Source organism: Trichosurus vulpecula, chromosome 3 (genome assembly GCF_011100635.1).
Source record: "Trichosurus vulpecula isolate mTriVul1 chromosome 3, mTriVul1.pri, whole genome shotgun sequence".
NCBI lineage: Eukaryota > Metazoa > Chordata > Mammalia > Diprotodontia > Phalangeridae > Trichosurus > Trichosurus vulpecula.
This window is the reverse complement of record NC_050575.1, coordinates 67,268,923-67,290,129: the sequence shown is the minus strand read 5'-3', so window position 1 is coordinate 67,290,129 and position 21,207 is coordinate 67,268,923. Positions and strand designations below refer to the sequence as shown.

The 21,207-nt window shown below is 39.3% G+C and overlaps 1 protein-coding gene across 3 annotated transcripts in view; it reads left to right on the top strand.

Annotated features, from left to right (window-relative positions):
- LOC118844689 (T-cell immunoglobulin and mucin domain-containing protein 4-like) overlaps positions 1-20,448 on the top strand; it is a 30,430-nt gene extending 9,982 nt beyond the window's left edge. For 2 of the 3 annotated variants that reach the window (XM_036752635.1, XM_036752636.1), the window contains exons 4-7: positions 15,629-15,669; positions 17,034-17,127; positions 19,002-19,041; positions 20,217-20,448. In XM_036752635.1, coding sequence (XP_036608530.1) covers positions 15,629-15,669; positions 17,034-17,127; positions 19,002-19,041; positions 20,217-20,304 — 263 coding nt within the window. In that variant the 3' untranslated portion in view covers positions 20,305-20,448. The remainder of the gene's footprint in view (positions 1-15,628; positions 15,670-17,033; positions 17,128-19,001; positions 19,042-20,216) is intronic. The other variant, XM_036752637.1, reaches the window with a different exon arrangement.
- The last annotated feature ends 759 nt before the right edge of the window (positions 20,449-21,207 follow it).

Genomic DNA, 21,207 nt, shown 5'->3' with positions numbered 1-21,207 from the left:
TCCATCACTGGGCTGAGAAGAAAGAGCAAGTGTTTGAGTCGCCGGCCAGTTAGAGCAACTTTTCATGCTAGCTCGCCCCCAGGGTGTGTGCTCTTGTCTTTAGGCCAAGAGACCAATTTCTGCTCTCTTTGTCATTCCTAGAATATAGAGGCTTGTCATGTTGGAAATATGGGGCTGAAGATCAGGATAGAATAGAAGCTCTATGTATGGCTTTGAGAACTGTCTGAATAAAGTTGATAAATCCAGTTGATGACAGTAGATAAGACCACCAAGGAAGTCAACGATAAATCAACAAGCATTTATCTTAATAAATAGTGGCAGCTAGGTACTGAAGCAGTAGAGTGCCAGGCCTAGAGTTGGAAGACTCATCTTCCTGGGTTCAAATCTGGCCTCAGACACTAGCTGTGTGACCCTGGGCAAGTCCTATAACCCTGTTTGCCTCAGTGTCCTCATCTGTAAAATGAGTTGGAGAACAAAATGGTAAACCACTCCAGTATCTTTGCCAAGAAAACCTCAAATGGGGTCACAAAGAGTTGGATACAATTGAGAAACAATTGAACAATAAAAAAAAATGTGCTAGGCACCGTGCTAAGCTCTGGGGATACAAAGAAAGGAAGGAATAGTCCCTATGCTCAAGGAGTATGGAATGGGGGAAATAACATGCAAATTACCATGTGCTAACAAGCTGTATACATGGTAAATTGGAGATAATTTCAGAAGAAAGGCACTAGCACTGAAGGATCCAGGAAAGGCTTCTTGTAGAAGGTGGGGTTTTAGCTGAGATCTGAAGAAATCTAAGGAAGCTAGGATGTGGAGACAAGGAGGGAGAAAATTACAGTCGATGAAAAAGCATCACTCAGGAGATGGTGTGTCTTATGAGAGGCCAATACCATTTAGGGTTGTAAAAGATGTATAAAAAGAATAAAATATAAGAAGACTAGAAAGGCAAAAAGGTGTCAGTTTATGAAGAACTTTAAAAGCCAAAGAGAGGATTTTATATTTGATCCCAGGAGAAATAGGAAGCCACTGGAGTTTATTGCAAGGAAGGGCATGACATGGTCAGACTTATGCTTTAGGTAGATCAATTTGACATTCGAGTGGAGGATGGATTGGGGAGGGGAAAGACTTGAGGAATCCACATAGAAGCCTATGTTAAAGGTGCATGTTTGGGTTGATGAGGGCCTGCGCCAGGCAGTAGCAGTGTCATAGGAGAGAAGATCAAATTAACAGGACTTGGCAACTCATTGAATATTGATGGGAGAGAGAAAGGGAGAAGTCAAGGATGACACCTGGAGTATGCTGGTGCCCTAGAAGGTTATAGGGAAGTTAGTAAGAGGGGAAGCCTTGGGGGTAAAGATAATGAGTTCAGGGGCAGCTAGGTGGTGCAGTGAGTAGAGCACTGGTCCTGGAGTCAGGAGGACCTGAGTTCAAATCCGGCCTCAGACACTTGATGCATGTACTAGCTGTGTGACCTTGGGCAAGTCACTTAACTTTAATTGTCCTGCCAAAAACAAATAAACAAAAGATAATGAGTTCAGTTTTGTACATGTTAAGTTTAAAATGTGCATAGGGCATCCATTCTGAATGTCCAATAGGCAGTTGAAGATGTAAGACCCAAGGTCAGAAGAGAGGAATGTAGGGAGAAAAGGAGGCTCAGGTCAGATCCTTAGAAATCGTCCACACTTGGGAGCTGGGAAGCTGGACTAGAACAGGGGACAGAAAAGAAACAATCAGACAAATAAGAGAACCTGAAAAGAGAAGTGCCATAAGTATGATAAACAGAGTTAAAAGGTGCAGAGAGGTCAAAGATTAAGACTAAAAGAGGCCATCGGATTTGGAAATTAAGTTTCTGTGATGATTCCCTATCATTGCTATCCTTAAGGAGCATACCCAGCCTCATCTCATTGCCTCTATTTAGGCATTAGCACGGAGGTGACTGAGCTCAGCTGCCTATCTTCTATATTTTAAGTTGCTAGTGAAGCAATTTCTGTTTTTAAAAAAAACTGGCAACTTTCCTCCTCAGTTCAACTTTCCAGGCAGCTGTGAAGAGGGTGAGTGGAATTCCAGCTTCTCCCATCCAACTTGATGTCCTTGACATTTATGTGTGTTCTTGTGGGAACAGCGCAAAGCCCACCATAGCTGCCTCTCACATCTCTCCCTGGAACTGGTTACACTTGGACAAAGACTGGGACCCTTATAGATACTCAGGCCACGTTCTTTCTTTCTGATTATTCATATTCCCATCTTTCTTATCACCCTTTTTCTGCCCAGGAGGGCTATTTTTTTTTCAATTCAATAGGGAGAGATGTGAGTTTTCTCTATTGAACCAGAGAAGGAAGGAGCAAATTTTCTTTTTAAAAACCATGTTTTTTTTTTTAAATTTCAATTTTTTTTATTTTACTAGAACACAAATACATAATAGAGAAAAGAAACAGAAGCTCAAATATTGAAACTTAAATACAAAGTAAGATCAAAAAAAAAGTATGCCATGTGCATAGCAGACCATAAGAGAGGATTCAAAATATGTAACAATAAGTTTTCATTTCAAGAAAGCCTGTATGCTAAATAAAGCACCTTGTGTTGAGAAATGTCCATTTTTCTTTGCTTCTTTGTGTTTTCTTTTGTTCTCTGCTGTGCACTTTTTAAACTTTGTTCTTTTTTCCCTCCCCCCAGCCCCAGAAGGCTACAGTGTAGTTTAGATATGTTTCTCGCTATATACATACACATATAGATATGTACATACACTTATACATATATACATGTCTATATAGATATATACTTTCCTGAACATACTCTACTCCTGATTTTTGTTTTTATGTTTGTACATATCTCTTGTTTCCTATCCCTCCTGCTTCCTCTACGTTACTTTTACCCACTACATTGCCCTCCTATTATTTGCCTTCCCCCATCTAAGAATCCCTCCCCTATCCTCCCATTCCCATTGATCTAAACACCCTTTATCTGTTCCCTCATTCTCCCCTCTAAAAATTCCTGCCTTGTCCTAATCCCTCCCTTGTCCTCCCTGCCCCTTACTATACCCCTGCCATTTTATTTCTTCTAAATTTAGAAGACTTTTATACTCTTCTAAATTTATGTGTATTGTTTCCTCTTAAACTCATTCCTGATGAAAGTAGATTATCAGAACTACCAGCCCTCCTCCGCCATCTAAATCCTCTGTATCCTTTCTTCTTCTTGCACCTCTTTTGTATAAAGTAGTTACTCTTTTTAGCTGTTTCTAAATGGTTTTACTTTTTAAATTCATATCATCATAGTTAAGTTTGTCCCCCTCTTTCTCATGTGCTCAACAATTATTAATAAGGAAGTTAGACATACATTTTACATTTTATTTTATATAAAAGTTAAACAGTCTGTTCTTATGGATCTCTTATAGTCAGTCTTTGGTATGTACCTTATGTTTCTCTTGGTTCTTGTATGTCGAATGTTGTATTAAGTTGAGGATTTTTTTTTAAACGAAGTCTTAAAAGCCTGAGGGTTTGTCAAATAACCATTTTTTTCCATTCAAGATAATACTGAAATTTGAAGGGTATGATATTTTTGGCCCCAGCTCCAGGTCTTTTGCTCTTTGGTGTATTGTGTTCTAAGACCTGTGGTCCTTTAATGTCTCTGCTGCTAGGTCTTGTGTAATTCTAATTGTGGTACCATCATATTTAAATTGTTTTAATCTTGATGCTTTTAATATTTTATCCTTGAGCTGAGGGTTTCAGAATTTGACTATGATATTCCTGAGTTTTCCTCATAGGATCTCCTTTAAGTGGTATTGGATGGATTTTTTTCTGTTTCTACTTCCCTGCCTTGTTTTAATGCTTCAGGACAATTTTCTTTAATTATTTCTTGTATTATTGTATCAAGATTCTTTTTTTGATCATAACTTTCAATTAGTCTAATTATTTTCATATTTTCTCTTCTTGATCTGTTCTCCAAATCTGTGGTTTTTCTTATAAGATGCTTTACTTTCTCTTCTATTTTTTCATTATTCATGTTTTATTTAATTATTTCTTTATCTCTTATAATTTCACTGGCTTCACTTTGCCCAATTCTAATTTTCAAGGTGTCATTTTCCTCCTTGAGATTCTGGATCTCCTTTTCTAATTGGTTGACTTTCCTTTCATAACCTTCTTGGTTTTCTTGGATTATTATTATTATTATTATTATTTTAGTTTTTCCTCCATCTCTGTCATTTGATTTTTTAAGTCTTTTTTAAGATCTTCTATAAATTCTTTTTGGGCAGGTGACCATTTGATGTTGCTCTTTGGGGGTTTCTTTACTTCAATACCCTCCTTGGAAGATGAATCTTGGTCATCTCTATTCCCATAATAGCTTTCTATGGTTGGATTCTTTCTCCTTTGCCTGTGCATTTTTTTTTTGTGTGTGGTAATAACTTGATTTTTGTAATCACTTCTAGCCCTGGGATATGGGAAATTGTGCTTTTTGCCCCAGATCTTCAGTTCTCACCTCTAGCCTGGAACCAAAGCCAAACCTCCAACCTCCTGTAAGTGCCCACAGTCAGGGGCTTTCTGCCCCACTGCTTCTGCACTCACCAGGCATTTGCTGGTTCCTTCTTTCCCACACCACTCTTCATAGCACAGCTGGGTCTGGCGTTCCTCATCAGCAGAGGTTCCCTCAATCTTCCTGGGGTTAAACGCATGACTTCCCTCACTATCATGGGGTGAAAAGTTCCTGTGGCTGGGACTGAGGCAGCCTCTCAAACCAACTAACCCCAGGGCTTGCCGCTAGTTCTTTAATCAGCTTGCCCTCTGGTTGTTAAAAAGGAACCTAGCCTGGAGGTGTTTACTCCTCACAGGGACCAAACCTGGTCCTGGGATTTTTCTTCAGATCTTCTCAAACTGTCCCAGGAAGATCCTCGTTGTGCCCCTGATCTTCTTTGTCTCCACCCACACTTTGTTTGCCCTAAAGTGCTATTTTAACTCTTTTGTGGTGGAAAATCTTGAGAGCTTGGAATTTTCTGACCTACTCCACCATCTTCCCAGAGTCCTCTCCCAAAACCCAGGTTTTTACTATTTTAACTTCTATATCACCTAGATTTGTCACGATTTCTCCTTCTGATCCCCTTCCCAGGGAGGTATTGCTTATAACAAATAAATTTTTAAAAAGAAACAAAAGACAAAAGTAACACAAAAATTTAGTACAACCAATGAACACATTGAAAAATTCTGATATTATATGTAATGTTTCATAACTGTGGAACCTCCCCTTCCCCACTTCTAGAAAGGAATGGAGAGGGTTTAATGGTGCTGGTGGAGGGGGGGAGAGGTATCTTTTCATATCTCTTCTTTGGTGCTATGCTTGTGCCTTATAACTTCTCAGCATTTTACTTTGTTTTGTGGTTACTGTATTCATCACGTTCTTCATTTTTTATAGTGTGGTAACATTTCATCACATTCATGTATACAATTTCTGTGGTACATGTCTATTCCCAGCCCTCTTCATTATCATTTTCTTTCCCATTTGCCATGAAGTTTTCGCTGTGGGTCCATGTTCTTTCACTTTTCTGGATATCATTTACCACTAGGAACTCTGATTCCCCTCCTGAAACAAGATGGTGTCCATGGAAGCATGACTTTATCAGAGGTAGTTGTCCTTCTAAGCAGTAAATCCCTTCTCTTATCCTTACTTTCTTATTCCTTCCCTTTGATGGCAGGTCCCCCAAGGATAAACCTTAAAGCTGCCTCAGTCTTCTATTACATTGGAGAATTCATTTTTCACTGGCCCGATTTGGATGCTAATCCCTTTTCTTTAGGCCTGGGGTAGTCCTCCATGGTCTACAGGTTAGGCCACCATAATTTTTTTTGATGCCCTCAGCATCTATGGAGGCAGGTTGCTACTAGGTATCTCTATCCATTTTATGCATGATAAAAATTTTTTCAAAATTTAATTTTTTCAATGAACAGAAGTCTATTTTATCTCTCTCCTACCTCCCTCCTCTTTGAAAAAAAAAAAAGGGGGAAAAAGAGGCCTGGTAAAAGATATATAAAGTCAAGCAAAACCAGTTCCTTATATTGGCCATGTCCAAAAATATACATGTCTCTATCTGTATCCTGAGTCTATCATTTGTCTTTAAGGAGTAGAGTATCGTATTTCATCATGGAGTCAGGACGATTCACTTTTGTGAGTTCAAATCTTGCCTCAGACACTTACTAGCTGTGTGACTCCGGGCAAATCACTTAACCCCATTTGTTTCAGTTTCTTCATCTGGAGAAGGAAATGGTAAACCGTTTCAGGATCTCTGCCAAGAAAATCCCAAACGGGGACTTGAAGAGTCAGATATGACTGAACAATGATGATAAGAGTAAGAAATTGGAAATTATCTATGAGGGCCAGAGATGGAACTAGAAGAGACAAATGAAGGTCAGAGTTGGTGAGTGAGCTTTGAACGCTAAAACATGGTCATTTGTAAAACGGAGGCCAAGAGAGGTGTAATGACTTGGCTAAAGTTACACAGTTGGTTGTAGACAAGGGGTCTAGACCAGTGGGCTCCAATAAGAAATTGGGCCACTAAACCACACATACATAAAGGTTCCTGACAGCTGCATATCGATGTGGAAAATGACATATTAACACTATCTATGTTTTGTTGCATTTTTATTTGTTTCATCAAATATTTACCAATTATGTTTTAATGTGGTTCAGGTCATACTCATGAGCGCTGCAACACCCAGATTGTGTGTATGGTTCCTCTAGTCTAGACCATGATATCAAGGTTCTGAATTCTTTTTCTTCTCTCTATCAGGAAATTGAATATATTGACTCCAGAGGGCAGTGTGTGCGTGTGGGGAGGGAGTGGGAAGTGTGAACCTGAGCGTACAAAGTGTAACTGGAGAAAGTGGCAGGAAGGTGCAGATGTGCCAGTATTCTGTGTGTCCCTGAAAATGAGCCCTTGTGCCATCTGTAGGCGTGCGTGTCACTGGCCACCAGTCCTTGGGAAGAGCCCATTGCTTTTGTCTACTTCATATCCCTTAAGATTATAAATTTACAGCTGCAAGGGACTTTAGGAATCATAGGATTTTAGATAGAGAGCTGAAAGAAACCTCAGAGGTCATCTAGTTCACCCTCCTTATTTGACAGATGATGAAATGGAGGTCCAGGGAGGTTACAACCTACCCAAGGTCACACAGTCTTCCCAATGGCAGAGGTAAAACTCAAACCTGGGTTCTCTAACCCTGGAGCCAATGCCTTTCTGTAGCCTCAGAAAACTTTATGTGAGAAACTTCCCGAGTTTCTCACCAGCTCAGGAGACTTGTGGAGGTATTTGGATGTTCATCATTTGGTAGAGAAATACCTCCTGAACCAATTTCTCTTCCCATCCCAAAGCCCTTCTGAGTAGTAAGTCAGATGTTTAAGGAGCTATAATCAGACTTTCAGGTCACTAGAATGTAATTTCTTGCACAATAGTAGAAGTTGCAAAAGTAGGCCCTTGACAGCTCCCTAAAGGCCTCTGTTACTACTGAGGAAAGACTTTGATACTGAGAAGAATAGAATGTCATATCTCTATGATTTTCTAAATAGGATGAAGCGGTCCAGACGTGAATATAGGACTTCCTGTATAAGGACAGATTGTCTGATTAGCTTCAAAAAGATTTTGACTCGTCCCCAAATGAATCATTATCCTGTCATTGGCATTAATTCAAGCTGGAGACTGATTTCCAATTTAAATGGACATAAACAGAAGGATAAAGACTTCTTGATCAATTCAACAAAATTGGATAAAATGAACATTGCCTGTAATAACATCCATCTTTTCCCGAAGATACTTACCACAGCCTTTTCTGGGTCTCTGAGGGACAGTTTCAGGAAATTTGCTTTTCCTTCTTGTGTCCTGGCTTTTTGTAAAGCTAGACAGCACTTTGGAGCTCAGAATGTCGAATATATTAGTCCTTCCTGGGTTCAAAAGGATCATTTAGGGATTTGGGGGGAGGAGAGGGAGGAGGCATTGGGAAATGATTCTGGTACCAAGAATAAAATGCATTAACAAAATATGAAAGAATCACTTAGAGAAATCAGGTTGGAGATACCACTTTTTTTTTGGTAACTTTGGTGTTTTGGTGTTTTCTTTGGAACTATGGAAATAAATATAACGATTTTTCAGAAGAGAGTCCATTTGGAAAGAGAAGCTGGGTGCTAAGCAATTTGACTTTGTTAAGTGGAGATAAAGTCATTGAACTGGAGCACAACTAAGAGATCATTCAATCTAACCCCCTCATTTTTACAGTTGATGAAAACAAAGCCCAGGTAAAGGAAATGACTTGCCCAGAATCCTGCAGGCAGGGTTGGATCTAGGATGTAGGGCTCCTAGATCCTAATCTCACACATTGTTGCTGTTTTTCTAGTATATTTGACTGCTTTTAAAAAGGCAAAAACTAACATAGAAAAATAATATTTCAGTGGATAATTTTATAAAGATCATTATATTGCAAGAGGAATGATTCTCCTAGGTGAAAGACAGGCAGAAGGAAGACAGGAAATCAGCAGAAAGATCCCTGTTTTCCCTTGCAACCATAGAATGAAATAGGCTACGATTAATTTCAACGGCAATGTCTTCTGTGAGTTATATAGTTTATTTCATACCTTGCTCATGGTGATTTTCTTTATCCACTTGGCTTTCCCTGTGTGGATAGTTTGGCTGAATTCTTTTAAGTAATTATCATTCTCATTCAGGAGGCCTTGCAATCACTGAAATGCCATTAGCAAATAGTATAGTGGCAGGGGACTTCACAATTTATAGGGAATTTCTCTTCCATTTACACTCTGATAAACATCCCATATGATAGTTGCCAGTGCTTTTGGAGGGCACAAGTTTCCCTGCTTTATATCTTGCTTGATATTAATAATTAGAGAATCATCCAAGTTATATGTGTTATATTTTTCAAGAAAACTTGTATAATTTTAACATATGGATGGCAGACAACTTATTGTTGCTCCTTGCTATACCAAATCAAATAATTCTTTTTTTAAAAATGTTTTTTATGATGAATAAATAGGCACAGTAGGATTTTGCATTCGCTGTACTTTTTATGCAGTTTTGTCACAGTAAAGATTTTGTCTGTGAAGACTATCATTTATGAAAATCAGGCTTCTCAAACCTTTCTCAAGGATGTTGCTTCATGTGAAAATTTATTCTTGTAAAGATTTTGTAGAGATAAGAAAGTAGACATATGGGTTAGCAGTCACCGTTGCTTTCTTGATTTGCTTTTTAAACATAGTAATGATATCTATAATTTCCCCCAAGGCTTTCATATCCTTGCTTATTTCAGCTATCTTTAGAATTGATCTCTTGACACCCTCAACACCATATCATCTCTGGTAGGATCTCATATCTCTGTATGTATGTTCAGATTTGGCTCCTTTGCTTGTGCCATTTTTATTTTTGTCATCTAGCAATTTAGAATCTTTGTTCTCATTAGTATCATTCCTACTTCCTCATGTAGCACACTTGGGGACTATAATTCTAGGGTCCAAATGTGATAACTCCACTGTCATTATTGGAAAAAAATATTTTATTGTGGTAATATTGGCAGATGCTTTACCTTTTTTTTTTTGGTTTGTTCTCCTTCCACTTTTGTCTTACATATTCTAGGGAAGATCTGGCTTATTTGGGTCTCTCGCCAAGTTGACTATAAATTTATTTTCTCTATACTGCTTCTTTCTGTTTTATGAGATGATAGCTAATGAGAATGCTAAGACAAAGGAGGCAGAGAGAGAGAGAGAGAGAGAGAGAGGGAGAGAGAGAGAGAGAGAGAGAGGGAGGGGGGGAGTGTGAGTTTGAGAGATGGAGAGAGAGAGAGGGAGAGGTGAGAGAGAGAGAGAGAGAGAGAGAGAGAGAGAGAGAGAAGTTTCTAGGCATCTCTGGGTCACTTATTTTAGTTATTGTGACCTTGGTTAAGTTATTGCATTTCTCTGGCCTTCTCAGCTGCCTGTTCTGTAAAATGAGGAGCCTGAGGACAGAGGATCTTGAGAATTCTCACAGGTATGGAATCTATAATCCTGTGACATTTCTTTTTATAGTTAATCACTACACAAATCTGGTAAATGAAAAGGTGTTTTTCTAGACTAGGGCCATATATACCACTATCGTATTTGAGTTTGATGGGCAGGCTCGACTGAGGGAAAGCTGTGCTCAACGGCTGACCTCTAGGAGTTAGATTCCTTCAAAAAGAAGCCTTATGTAAGAGGACTTTAGGTTTCTTATGAGTTCTTTTTTTTTATCTAGTCATATCACTGGAACAGTTTGTAGAAGGAAGTTATAGTTATCTTTGTGTACTTGTGCAGGCTATTCCCTTTGTAAACTATAGTAAGATCCATGAGGGCAGGGAAGATCTTCTTCTTCTTCTCCTTCTTCTCCTTCTTCTCCTTCTCCTTCTCCTCCTCCTCCTCCTCCTTCTCCTTCTCCTTCTCCTCCTCCTTCTCCTTCTCCTTCTCCTTCTCCTTCTCCTTCTCCTTCTCCTTCTCCTTCTCCTTCTCCTTCTCCTTCTCCTTCTCCTTCTCCTTCTCCTTCTCCTTCTCCTCCTCCTCCTCCTCCTTCTCCTCCTCCTCCTCCTCCTTCTCCTCCTCCTCCTCCTCCTCCTCCTCCTCCTCCTCCTCCTCCTCCTCCTCCTCCTCCTCCTCCTCCTCCTTCTCCTCCTCCTCCTCCTCCTTCTCCTTCTCCTTCTCCTTCTCCTTCTCCTTCTCCTTCTCCTTCTCCTTCTCCTTCTCCTCTTCCCCCTCCTCCTCCTTTTTCTTCTTGTCTTTGACAGTTCCTAACATAGGTCTTTGTACATAGGAGACACGAAATGAATATTTGACACTAAATCACTGAAATTTTCCTAGCAGTAAGACGTAGGAGTCTTGGGTTTGACATTGGAAGACCTGGCTTCACATCTTAGACTTGCTATGTACTATCTTTTTCAACCTTGGGCAAGTCATTTCCTTCTGTGGGCCTCAGTCTCTTTATCTGCAAAATGGGGATGGTGGTGGTTAAATTAGGCAATTTCTAAAGTCCCTTGAAACACGAACATTCTGTACATCTGTTGCTCAATAAATACATTTTGCTGGTTTGATGAGGAAGTCTTAGGTTTCAATTCTAGATCAGCTACTTACTATGTGACATTGGGCAAGTTACTTAACCCCTCTGGTCCTCATTTTTCTCACCCATAAAAGGAGTTTGGACTAAGATGCTCTCTAATTTTAGCCGACATTTATAGTGCACCTTGAAAGTTTTAAAAGCACTTTAAATAGGTTGTCATCTGACTCTTACAATGACCACATGAAGCAGGCTGAGAGAGGTTCAGTGACTTGGCCAGAGTGACGTCAGCAGCGTCTCTTCCAGCTGTGATTCTATAAGCCGCTGCTTGTTGTTGTTCAGGTGTGTCTGACTCTTCATGATCCTATTTCAGGGTTTTCTTGGCAAGGACAGTGGAGTGGTTTGCCATTTCCTTCTCCAGCTCATTTTACAGATGAGGAAACTGAGGCAGACAGGGGTAAGTGACTTGCTCAGGGTCACACAGCTAGTTAGTGTCTGAGGACAGATTTGAACTCAGGAAGATGGGCCTTCCTGACGTTAGGCCTGGCACTCTATCTACTGCACCACCTAGCTACCCACAGGGCACTGCAGTGCCTCATAAAAAGGCCTTGTTGACTAGGAGTTGATTTGTCAATGTATGTCATTGATTTCATATGTGACACTGGGAAAATCATTTCCTATCACTGGGCTTCAGTTTCCCATTTATAAAACAAAGCGGTTAGCATCTTATAATTGAATAAATGACATTTTTCTCCCTCTGCTTTTTCTTTCTTCCTTCCTTCCTTCCTTCCTTCCTTCCTTCCTTCCTTCCTTCCTTCCTTTCTTCTTTCCTTCCTTCCTTATTTCTCTTTCTTCCTTCCTTCCTTTCTTTCTGTCTTTCTCCCTCCCTCCCTCCCTTCCTTCCTCCCTCCATCCCTTTCTTTCTTTCCTTCTTCCTTCCTTCCTTCTTCCTTCCTTCCTTTCTTTCTTTCTTTCTTTCTTTCTTTCTTTCTTTCTTTCTTTCTTTCTTTCTTTCTTTCTTTCTTTCTTTCTTTCTTTCTTTCTTTCTTTCTTTCTTTCTTTCTTTCTCTCTGTCTTCCTGTCTTTCTTTTCTCCTTCTTTCCTTTCTTTGTCAAAACCCTATCCCAGATTATCCAGCAGGGGTCAGGGTAAGACAGGGAGACAAGGAAAAAGATTTGCCTACATTGAGAAAATGCTTTGAGGAGTTTGTGTCTTAAATTGTAGGTCTGTGTTGTGATTTTATCATTGACATGACTTGTTCTAGAATAAATTTTGAGTGGAAAGTGTAGATGGGTTAACAGAAAGCTAAAAGTCAGCCAGTAGCCTTTGTCAGCAATATCTGAGGGAAGGTGAGAAGCAGTGGTTGGTTCCAACACTAAGACTGAAATTCAACCTACCATGTGACCTTAGGCACCCAGAGGTGACTCAATTTCTCTCCCCAGTTTCCTCCTCTGTAAAATAAGGGGGTTTGATTATGTGATCTCTGAGGTCTCTTCCAAGCACCAAACTGTTAAGCCCAGCTGCCTGTGATTTCAGTGATTTGCCAACAGAATGTGATAGGACGTTTAATAATAGTGCCAATTTGGAGGCATTTTGTTTGGACCTGATCCTTCCCTGAATCTCACTAGTTAAGTGAGTTTAAATACTCTGGGGAAGTTTGTGTTTTAAGATAAGTTTAATTATTACTCTTCCACACACTCCTTCCAATCTCCCAAGCAACCCAACAATTATAGATGTGAAGGGGTGAGAGTGACAGGACTTATGTAGATAGACTCATTATAATCTCAGGAGTCTTTCTGGAGCAAAAGACAGTTTCATTTCCACAACTGTTTTCAATCAATTAATAAACATTTAAGTGTCTACTATGAGCCAGGCACTCTGTTAAGCACTGAGTGTACAAAAGAGGCAAAAGACAGTCCCTGGCCTCAAGGAGCTTATGATCCAGTGGAAAGACAACATGCAAACTATTATGTGCAAAGCAAGCTATATGCAGGATAAGTAAGAAATAATTAACAGATGGAAGGGATTGGAACTAAGGGGTTGGGGAAGGCTTCCAGTAAAAGATGGATTTTAGTTAGGACTTAAAGGAAGACAGAGAAGAGGAAGTAGAACATTGCAGGAATGGGGGACACCCAGAGAAAATACCCAGAGCTGAGAGATAGAGTACTTTGTGAAATAGTCAGTAGGAGGTGTTGCTGGATTAAAGAGCACATATTGGGGAGTTAGGTACAAGAAGACTGGAAAGTTAGTAGGCGGCTAGGCTGTGAAAGGCTTTGAATGCCAAACTAAGCATTTTCTGCTCTGTTTGAAGGCAGGTCTTCTCAAAAACAAGAGAGATTGACCAGACAGCCTCTGGAGATTGTTTTTTAATATTAGGATTCTATTCCATTTTAGGATTCTTTTCTGTCTTAGGATTCTATACTCTAAAAGTGAATTGGGCTATGATTCATGGAGTTCAATTTGTTTCTTCCAGATTGATAAGCTGTGTTTTAATTATGGTAAATTATTGCTCAAAGTTATTTACACATAAGTAGGTAACCCATACTATTTGTGGTACAGTGCAAAGACTAATAATTCTAAAGTCAGAAGGTCTGGGTTTGAATCTTCTCAATTATTTACATGCTGAGTGTCCTTGGGTAAGCCACTTAACCTCTCTGAGACTCAGTTTGCAAATTTATAAAATGAGGGAGTTGGAATAGATGACTTCTAAGGTACTTTCCAGCTCTAGATCCATGAGCCTAATGATGACAACTCTTCTTCAAATGCATACATCGTATTTCCTTGATGTAGGCTGGTATGAGTTGACTCATTGGGTCTTTCTGAGAATACATTCATCCTGTGGTATTGTTCTTGTGGTTAATATGTTTCTCATACTCATCATCTGGGTTCCACTTTAAATCTCTCTGCAGTAATGCTTGAGAAAAATGGCACACCCCTTATACCATTCAGAGATTATGTTTTGCCCAGGCCAAAGTTGAATTTCCAATTTTTAACTTTATAATGTATATAATCATAATCTGTTAGAGCTAGGATAGAGCTCAATATATCCAGTTCAACCCATTCAGTTTCCAGAAGAGGAAACAGGTCTTGACTTGCCCTAAAGGCCATTACAATTTATGCGTTGTACCTTCTCATTTACAGAGGCAGGAGGTCCGTGGTATGGAGCATTGCATATATTTTCTTGGATGTAGTGATCACTTTTACTGATTTTTTTTCCTCTTCTTTTCTTAATTTTTTTTTATTATGAGATAATTCTCTGGAAGGGGCAAGGGGGCGTACAGAAAGAAAATTAGGCAATGTCAAAACAAAAGACACCAATTAATTTTATTTTTTTAAAAAGAATTTATATGCCATAATTGAGTATACACCAGATCCTGGTACCAAAATAGCCTGCATATATGTAGAGCTGGAAGAAACTTCAGAGGTTATGGAGTCTAACCCCTCTCATTTTACAAATGAGGAAATTGAGGCCCAGAGAAGTTATAAGTAATTTGCTCATGGTCGCACAGCTAAGAATTGTCTGAGGTAAGATTCAAACCAAGGTCTTCCTGACTCTGACTCAGCTCTCTATCCACTGCCTCACAATGCCCATTTTGCTGTTTGGTAGCTTAAATGACCCCAGGAAAGCTACTTAAGGTTTCTGGGTCTCAATTTTCTTTTCTGTAAAATGAGGGGGTTAGGGCAGATGATCTCTAATCTTCCTTCTAACTTCAAATCCTATCTTTTAATAACTAGGAGAAGCAATAGAAAGAGACGAAAATATTTCATAATACTTGGTAAAGCTTGCCTGTTACACCTAGTCCTGATTGTCACTCAAACACTGTTGCTTTTAACAAACTAAAGGATAAGGTCCCATAATTTGCATTTTCTTGTTGCTATAATATAGGGAACCTTATTTCCCAGTAATTTTCTTGGGATTTTACTATTATCTGAAGAAAAAATGGGAATAATTTGATGTCACTGGGAACTGTTTGCATTTGTGGGACAATGTTTTTCACGTTAGACATTTCCAATTTAAAGCATATATTAGCCCTGATAAAAGTTACCCTGGCTGGCTTTTCTCTTTGATGGTTTCAATTTCAGGCTCATCCTTCTGAAATGATTGTAATCAAACAGGATTCTAACTGAGCAGAGACAGGAATTCTCGAGTCTTACCTACAATTTCCGGCTCCTGGGGATCATAGCAGAGAGAAAAAACTTAGTTGCAGGATATTAAGATATGTTGAATTTCCCTTTTGGTTCCTTATTCCATTCTGATCCTCCCCTTTCCCTGATAAAAAGCCCATTTGCAGTGCTATGATCTGAAGAAACCTTAGACAAATCCATTCCATCTCCCAAAGCCTCAATTTATCCACAAGGTAATGATGGAAAGCAGATGAATTTTGGAATGGAGTGTATAAAAATGCATACTTACCGATAACTGATAAAGATGAAAGGAAAAAGATGAAATAAAAAAAATTAAGTATGCTGTCTGAACTTCCTGACAGGTTTTGAAACCTTTATATAATCTCAGAAACTTATATTTAACTGTCATGGGAAATATAATCATTTTCTTCCCTTTTTTTTTCTTCTTTTTTCTCCCCTGGACATCAGAAACAACAAGTTTTCCGAAAAATGATTCTGAATTCGAAAAGGTAAAGCAATCCAACATGGATTATATGTGATTTTAATTAAAAACACAGATATACATACATGCACACTATCACCACCACCCAAAAAACCAAAAACAAGCCAGTTAAGATTTCACCTATCTTTTTGGGCAAAGCAGATGTAATAGGATGAAGAGGGGGATGGGAGAGGAGAAGTGATTATTTATACAAGGCTGGCAATTTTCTAAGCTCATGCAGTGCTCTGCGTGCCAAGCCATGCTGACAGAAGAAGTTTCGTCATTGGGAGTTATCTATACCCACGAAATCCTAGGTCTGGTCCAAAAAAATCAAACCACACCAAACCTGGCCTTGATTTTGTCATGACAAGAATGTGGTGACTTCCAAGACTGTGGAGCCCAGAATGCCTGTGCCTGGTAGAAGTTTCTATTCCATTCTAACTCTTCCTTTAGAAGTCTAAGCCCCCTTAAATGTTATCATACTGATGAGGAGGCCTAGGCCAAAGCGACTAGGTAGACGTCAGGAAAGAGTGTTGGGAGCTCTCAGATGTAGTGGTGGTGGATACTGGATGTCTTCAGATTTCTCTGACTTCCTTCAAGTCCCAATTAAAGTCTCATCTTCAGCGAGAAGCCTTTCCCTGTTCTCATTAACCTTAGTGCCTTCCCTCTGACATTATCTTCAGTTGTGTGCATATTGTCTCCCTCATTAGACTGTGAGCTCCTTGAGAATGTAGACTTTTATTTTCCTTTTCTCTCTATGCTGAGCACTTAGTAAAGTGTTTGGCACATAGTAAGTGCTTAATACATGCTTATTTACTTATTAAGCACCTACTTTGTACCAGGTACTCTGCTAGGCCCTGGAGACTTAAAGGCAAAAACAAACATTCCTTGGCTTCAAGGAACTTATATTTGATTGGGAGTAGACAATAAATGCATATAAGTTAGAGAAAATATATAGACACAAGATTTTTTTTTTTGAGAATCACTAGCAGTTGGGGAGGCGTGGGGGGGTTGAGGGTGTGGGGTGGAATAATGGAAAATCAGGAATGTAGGAGATTCAACCTCGTGAATCAATTTCATAACACCAGACATATCCTGAATAAAACTTTAGGAACCATATGATGGGTTGACCAAAAAGTTCAGGTTTTAGAGAGGTTTTGCCTGTATCTGAAGCACTGCACTCATTCAGGTTATAGCTCAGATTTTTAGAAACATAGAGTAGGGTGACAAAGGGCAAATCATTGTTGATGGGTTTTGAGCACCATAAAGCTTGTGACTTCTCAGCTGTCTGACAGTAAGTGCCCTTACAGACTAGAAAGAGGGCAGGGAAAACTCTTAGAGATGGTATCTGGGTGAGAGTATGAGCTGTTCTGCTTTCCTATGTCTCTCTAGGTAAGAGCTTCTGGAGATCCTGAACTACTGATAATCATTGTCCCATTGGTGGGGTTTGTGATCCTCCTGGCACTACTGGCTTTTATTTTGAGAGGTAAGGAGGACAAAGTCAGATGATGTTCTTCAAGGTGCTTACGCTAGGCACCCGATAAATCTTTGTGGAAGGAATGAATGAATAATTTTATGAATGAATGATAAACAGCCTAGCCAGATCTGCATCTAGGCAGAGCTGAGAAAATAGGCAGACAGTCTTGACTGAGTACCGTGTCCCCTTTCTGGATCCTTTGTCTTCTTTTAGCATCTCATTCCCCTCGCCAAGGTTATCTGTACTCTCGCCCTATCTATTTTTCTTAATTGATAGAAAAGAAATCTAATAGATTTGGAGGGAATTAGAGAGAATGAATCTTCACACTATGGTTCCGGTGATTTCCAGGAGTATTTGCATTTTAGCTAATTCCGGGAAGAGAGGGTAGTATTAAATCCAAGGGAATGAGTCCCTCAATATAGAATTTTACATCATGTGGCTGACAGGTGGAAGATATGGAAAGGGAGACTTTCTTTTCAATCCTCAGATCATACCATTTGACATCTACTTAGGCAGCTTCCTCCCAAAGTCAACCTAAATTCTGCCTTTCCTTTTTGGTGAGTTGATAAGGGAAGGGATGCCACATTCCCTGTCTGTTATGCAGTCTGGCCCTCTAACAACAACAACAAACTGACATTTATGTAGTGAGTTAATGTCTTCGGAGTACTTTTCACATATTATCTCATCTACCCAGTGAAATGGGTAGATTATGATGCCCGTTTTACAGATGAACAACTTGATACTGAGTGAGGTTAAATGATCTGCCCATGGTCACATAGTTAGCAAGCAGCTGAACTGAGATTCGAACCCAACTTTTCCTGATACCATGCACAGCCTGCTTTCCGCAATACCAGGTTGCTTGTCCATCCATAATATTGGATTCCTGAATCAAGTTTTCAGACTTCAAGCTAAACATAGTAACATGGCTTCCTATTCTGTATGTAAAATAGATAATGGTCACTCAGGGTTCACTGGATAAAATAATTTTAAGTTTTTTGGGGAAGAGATAAGACAAGTACTTATTTAATCTGATTATAAGCAAAAATACCCGAAAGTGTTGCTTGGTTTATTTCATTACACTGCTTGGTGTTGTCATATGTAATTAAGAAAGAAAAAGATAATATTGTACTTTTTCTAATTAAACATAAAGACAAATTTTAACATACATTTAAAAATTTTGAATTCCAAATTTTCTCCCTCCCTTCCTCACCTCCACCCTCTGAAAGATGGTAAGCAATTTGATATAGGTTATATATGCATAATCATGTAAAACATATTTCTATATTAGTCATGTTGTGAAAGAAGAAACAGACCAAAGGAAAAAAAAAGCCTATGAAAAAAATAAAATGAAAATAGTATGTTTCAATCTGTATTCAGATTCCATCAGTTCTTTCTCTGGATGTGAATAGCATTTCTTCCTCATGAGTCCTTTTGAAATTATCTTGTGGGGAATCTTTAAGTCATTTATAGTTGATAAGAAAGAAAATATTGAACTATTTTGGGTTAGACCTTACACAAATACATGGTTAGATGTTTTCATTGGTACAAATATTATAATAAAGAAATGACTGTGGTTTGAAACATGTGGGCATTTGATTTTAAGGGTAAACAAGGGACTCAGCTGTTAGATTAGGCTCAGAACAACTTGGTGACTATGGGAGGTATGGTTATGCTTTAAAAGAGGGCATTGGATAAATATATCTCTGGGGGTCTGCCCACCAAGAACTAATAAGCATTTATGCATTACTCTCCATCACTTCCCCCTTTCCCCACCCTCAAGGGTCAATCTGGTAGCCCACAGTCCAGTGTTACTTTGGGATTCTCACTGAACTTGGCTTTCTTGTTTACCCACATTTCATGTTGTAACCTTGTTTTGTTCCTAGGTAAAATCATAAGAAAGAATTATTCGGTTACATACAAAAGGTAATCTATCTTGCCTGCCTCTCTGCTGATGTGTATGTGGTAATGACTACAGGAGCTGTTTAGCAATGATTACAGTCATTAAGCTCAATAGCTTAATGGCTCTTTATCCTCTCACTAGTTCCAAATGGGCCTGCCTTGCCTTTCAGCTTCCAGCTGCACCTTGGAAATGATAGGCCACTTCAGGGTTGGGTGAAAACGGAGTTCCAATCCTTGGATTTTGCTCTTCTACCTCTTTAGAACTAGGACCATTTTGATCTGAACAGTACTTAAAATAGCATATAAACAGGGTTCTGACCATCTCATCCCCTCTGAAGTTATTTGAGAAGAGAAAAGGGTGTTTTGTAAATTGTCAACAGATATCATGGCCAATGGCTGGAGAAAATAACTTTGAAGACAAGGAAGACCTGGGTTTGAGTGCTGTCTCTGACTTATTCTAGCTGTTGGACCCTGAGCAAATCACTTACATTCTTAGTTTTCTAGGCAGCCCTCGAAGACTAAAAATTGCAAAGAAGGTGCTATCTGCATTGGTAAAGGCATTCCCTATGCCAATGAAATCACAAAGTCCAGTCTCCCAGGACCAATTTAGAGATAAAGGTTCTATCATCACATTTTCAAATTCTTTGTATTCAGCCTCAAATGAATGCTTCCGGTTCTGTCTACACAGACTTTCAACCTTCTCACTATAAATACATGGGTCAAGGTCATGGACTATGGAAAGAATTCTTTATTTGGTGTGGAGTTTTTGCTGTTGCTGTTCAGTCATTTGGTCATGTCTAACTCTTCATTACCTCACAGACCATAGTATGCCAATACCCGCCCTAGGATTTTCTTGGCAAAGGCAGTAGAGTGGTTTGCCATTTCCTTCTCTAGCAAATTAAGGCAAACAGAGGTTAAGCAACTTGCTCAGGATCACACAGCTCGTAAGTGTCTGAGGCCAGGTTTGTACTCAGGTCATCCTGACTCCAGACCCAGCACTCTATCCACTGAGCCCCCTAGCTGCCTCTCATCCAGCTCTGCATATACCTGGCCTGGAGTTTACTTGCCTATAGATGGAAGGGGTTAGACTAGATGAGTGAGGTTAGACTTCCAGCTTAAAATTGATGTGGTTCTGCCATAAATGGACATTCTGTTTTGGGCCCAGCTTCTTCATGAATGCTCTCTGTTTTTCTTTATAGGTCAAACAATTGTGGAGAAGTTAGCAGCACTCTTAGCACCCTGCCTAGTAGGATAGAAGATGACGAAGAAGGCCTTTTCAACCTCTAAGAACTTTCATTTGGAGAAGCGTGTGTGTGTGTGTGTGTGTGTGTGTGTGTGTGTGTGTTATTGGAAATCTGACAATAAATTGATTTATGTATGCTTTTTAAAAAAATATACCAGAACTCAACGAATATCAGCCATTTCAAAGTAGCCATACTCATTCTTCCAGTATTTCCATTTGTTCATAACATTTCAGGGCAAAGTCACAAGAAAATTGTTTTCAAAGGGTTACATTGTTATTTGGCCCTGGAGCGGAAGAACATAAGCTTCACAGATAGGAAGATATACATTCATTTATTCATTAAAGGATGAGGTAACTGCTGTAAGTAGAAAGTAGTTGTAGTCACTCACTTTATATAGGTCTTTAAAGTTTGTAAAATGCTTTACACCCATTATCTCATTTAAGTTTTGTGATATAGTAGAAAACAAAGAGAACAACATTTGGCGTCAGAGGCCTAGGGCTTAAATTCTACCTGTCACCTGTTGTCTTGAACTACTTTGTACCCTGGGCATGACCCTTCATCTCTCTGGGCCTCGGTTTCTTTATCTGTAAAATAAGAGAGTTGGACTAGATGACCTTGAAGGTTTTCTTCTTTTAACTCTATGATTCTATGAATACAGTAAGGTAGATGCTACAAATATTGTTCTTCATTTAAGATAAGGAAACTCGGACTCAGGGAGGTAAGAGACTTTCCAGAAGCAGACATTATACTTGGAAGTAGAAATTGGATGATCAAAACTGAACTATGTATTGTGGGGCCAATTTGTAAGTCAAGCCAACAAATATTTATTATTACTAACTATGTGCTAGGCATGTGTTAAGCTCTGGGAATTCAAATACAAGCAGGAAGACAGTTCCTGCCCTCAGGGAGTTTATATTCCATTAGGGGAAGATGATGTCTGAAAGGA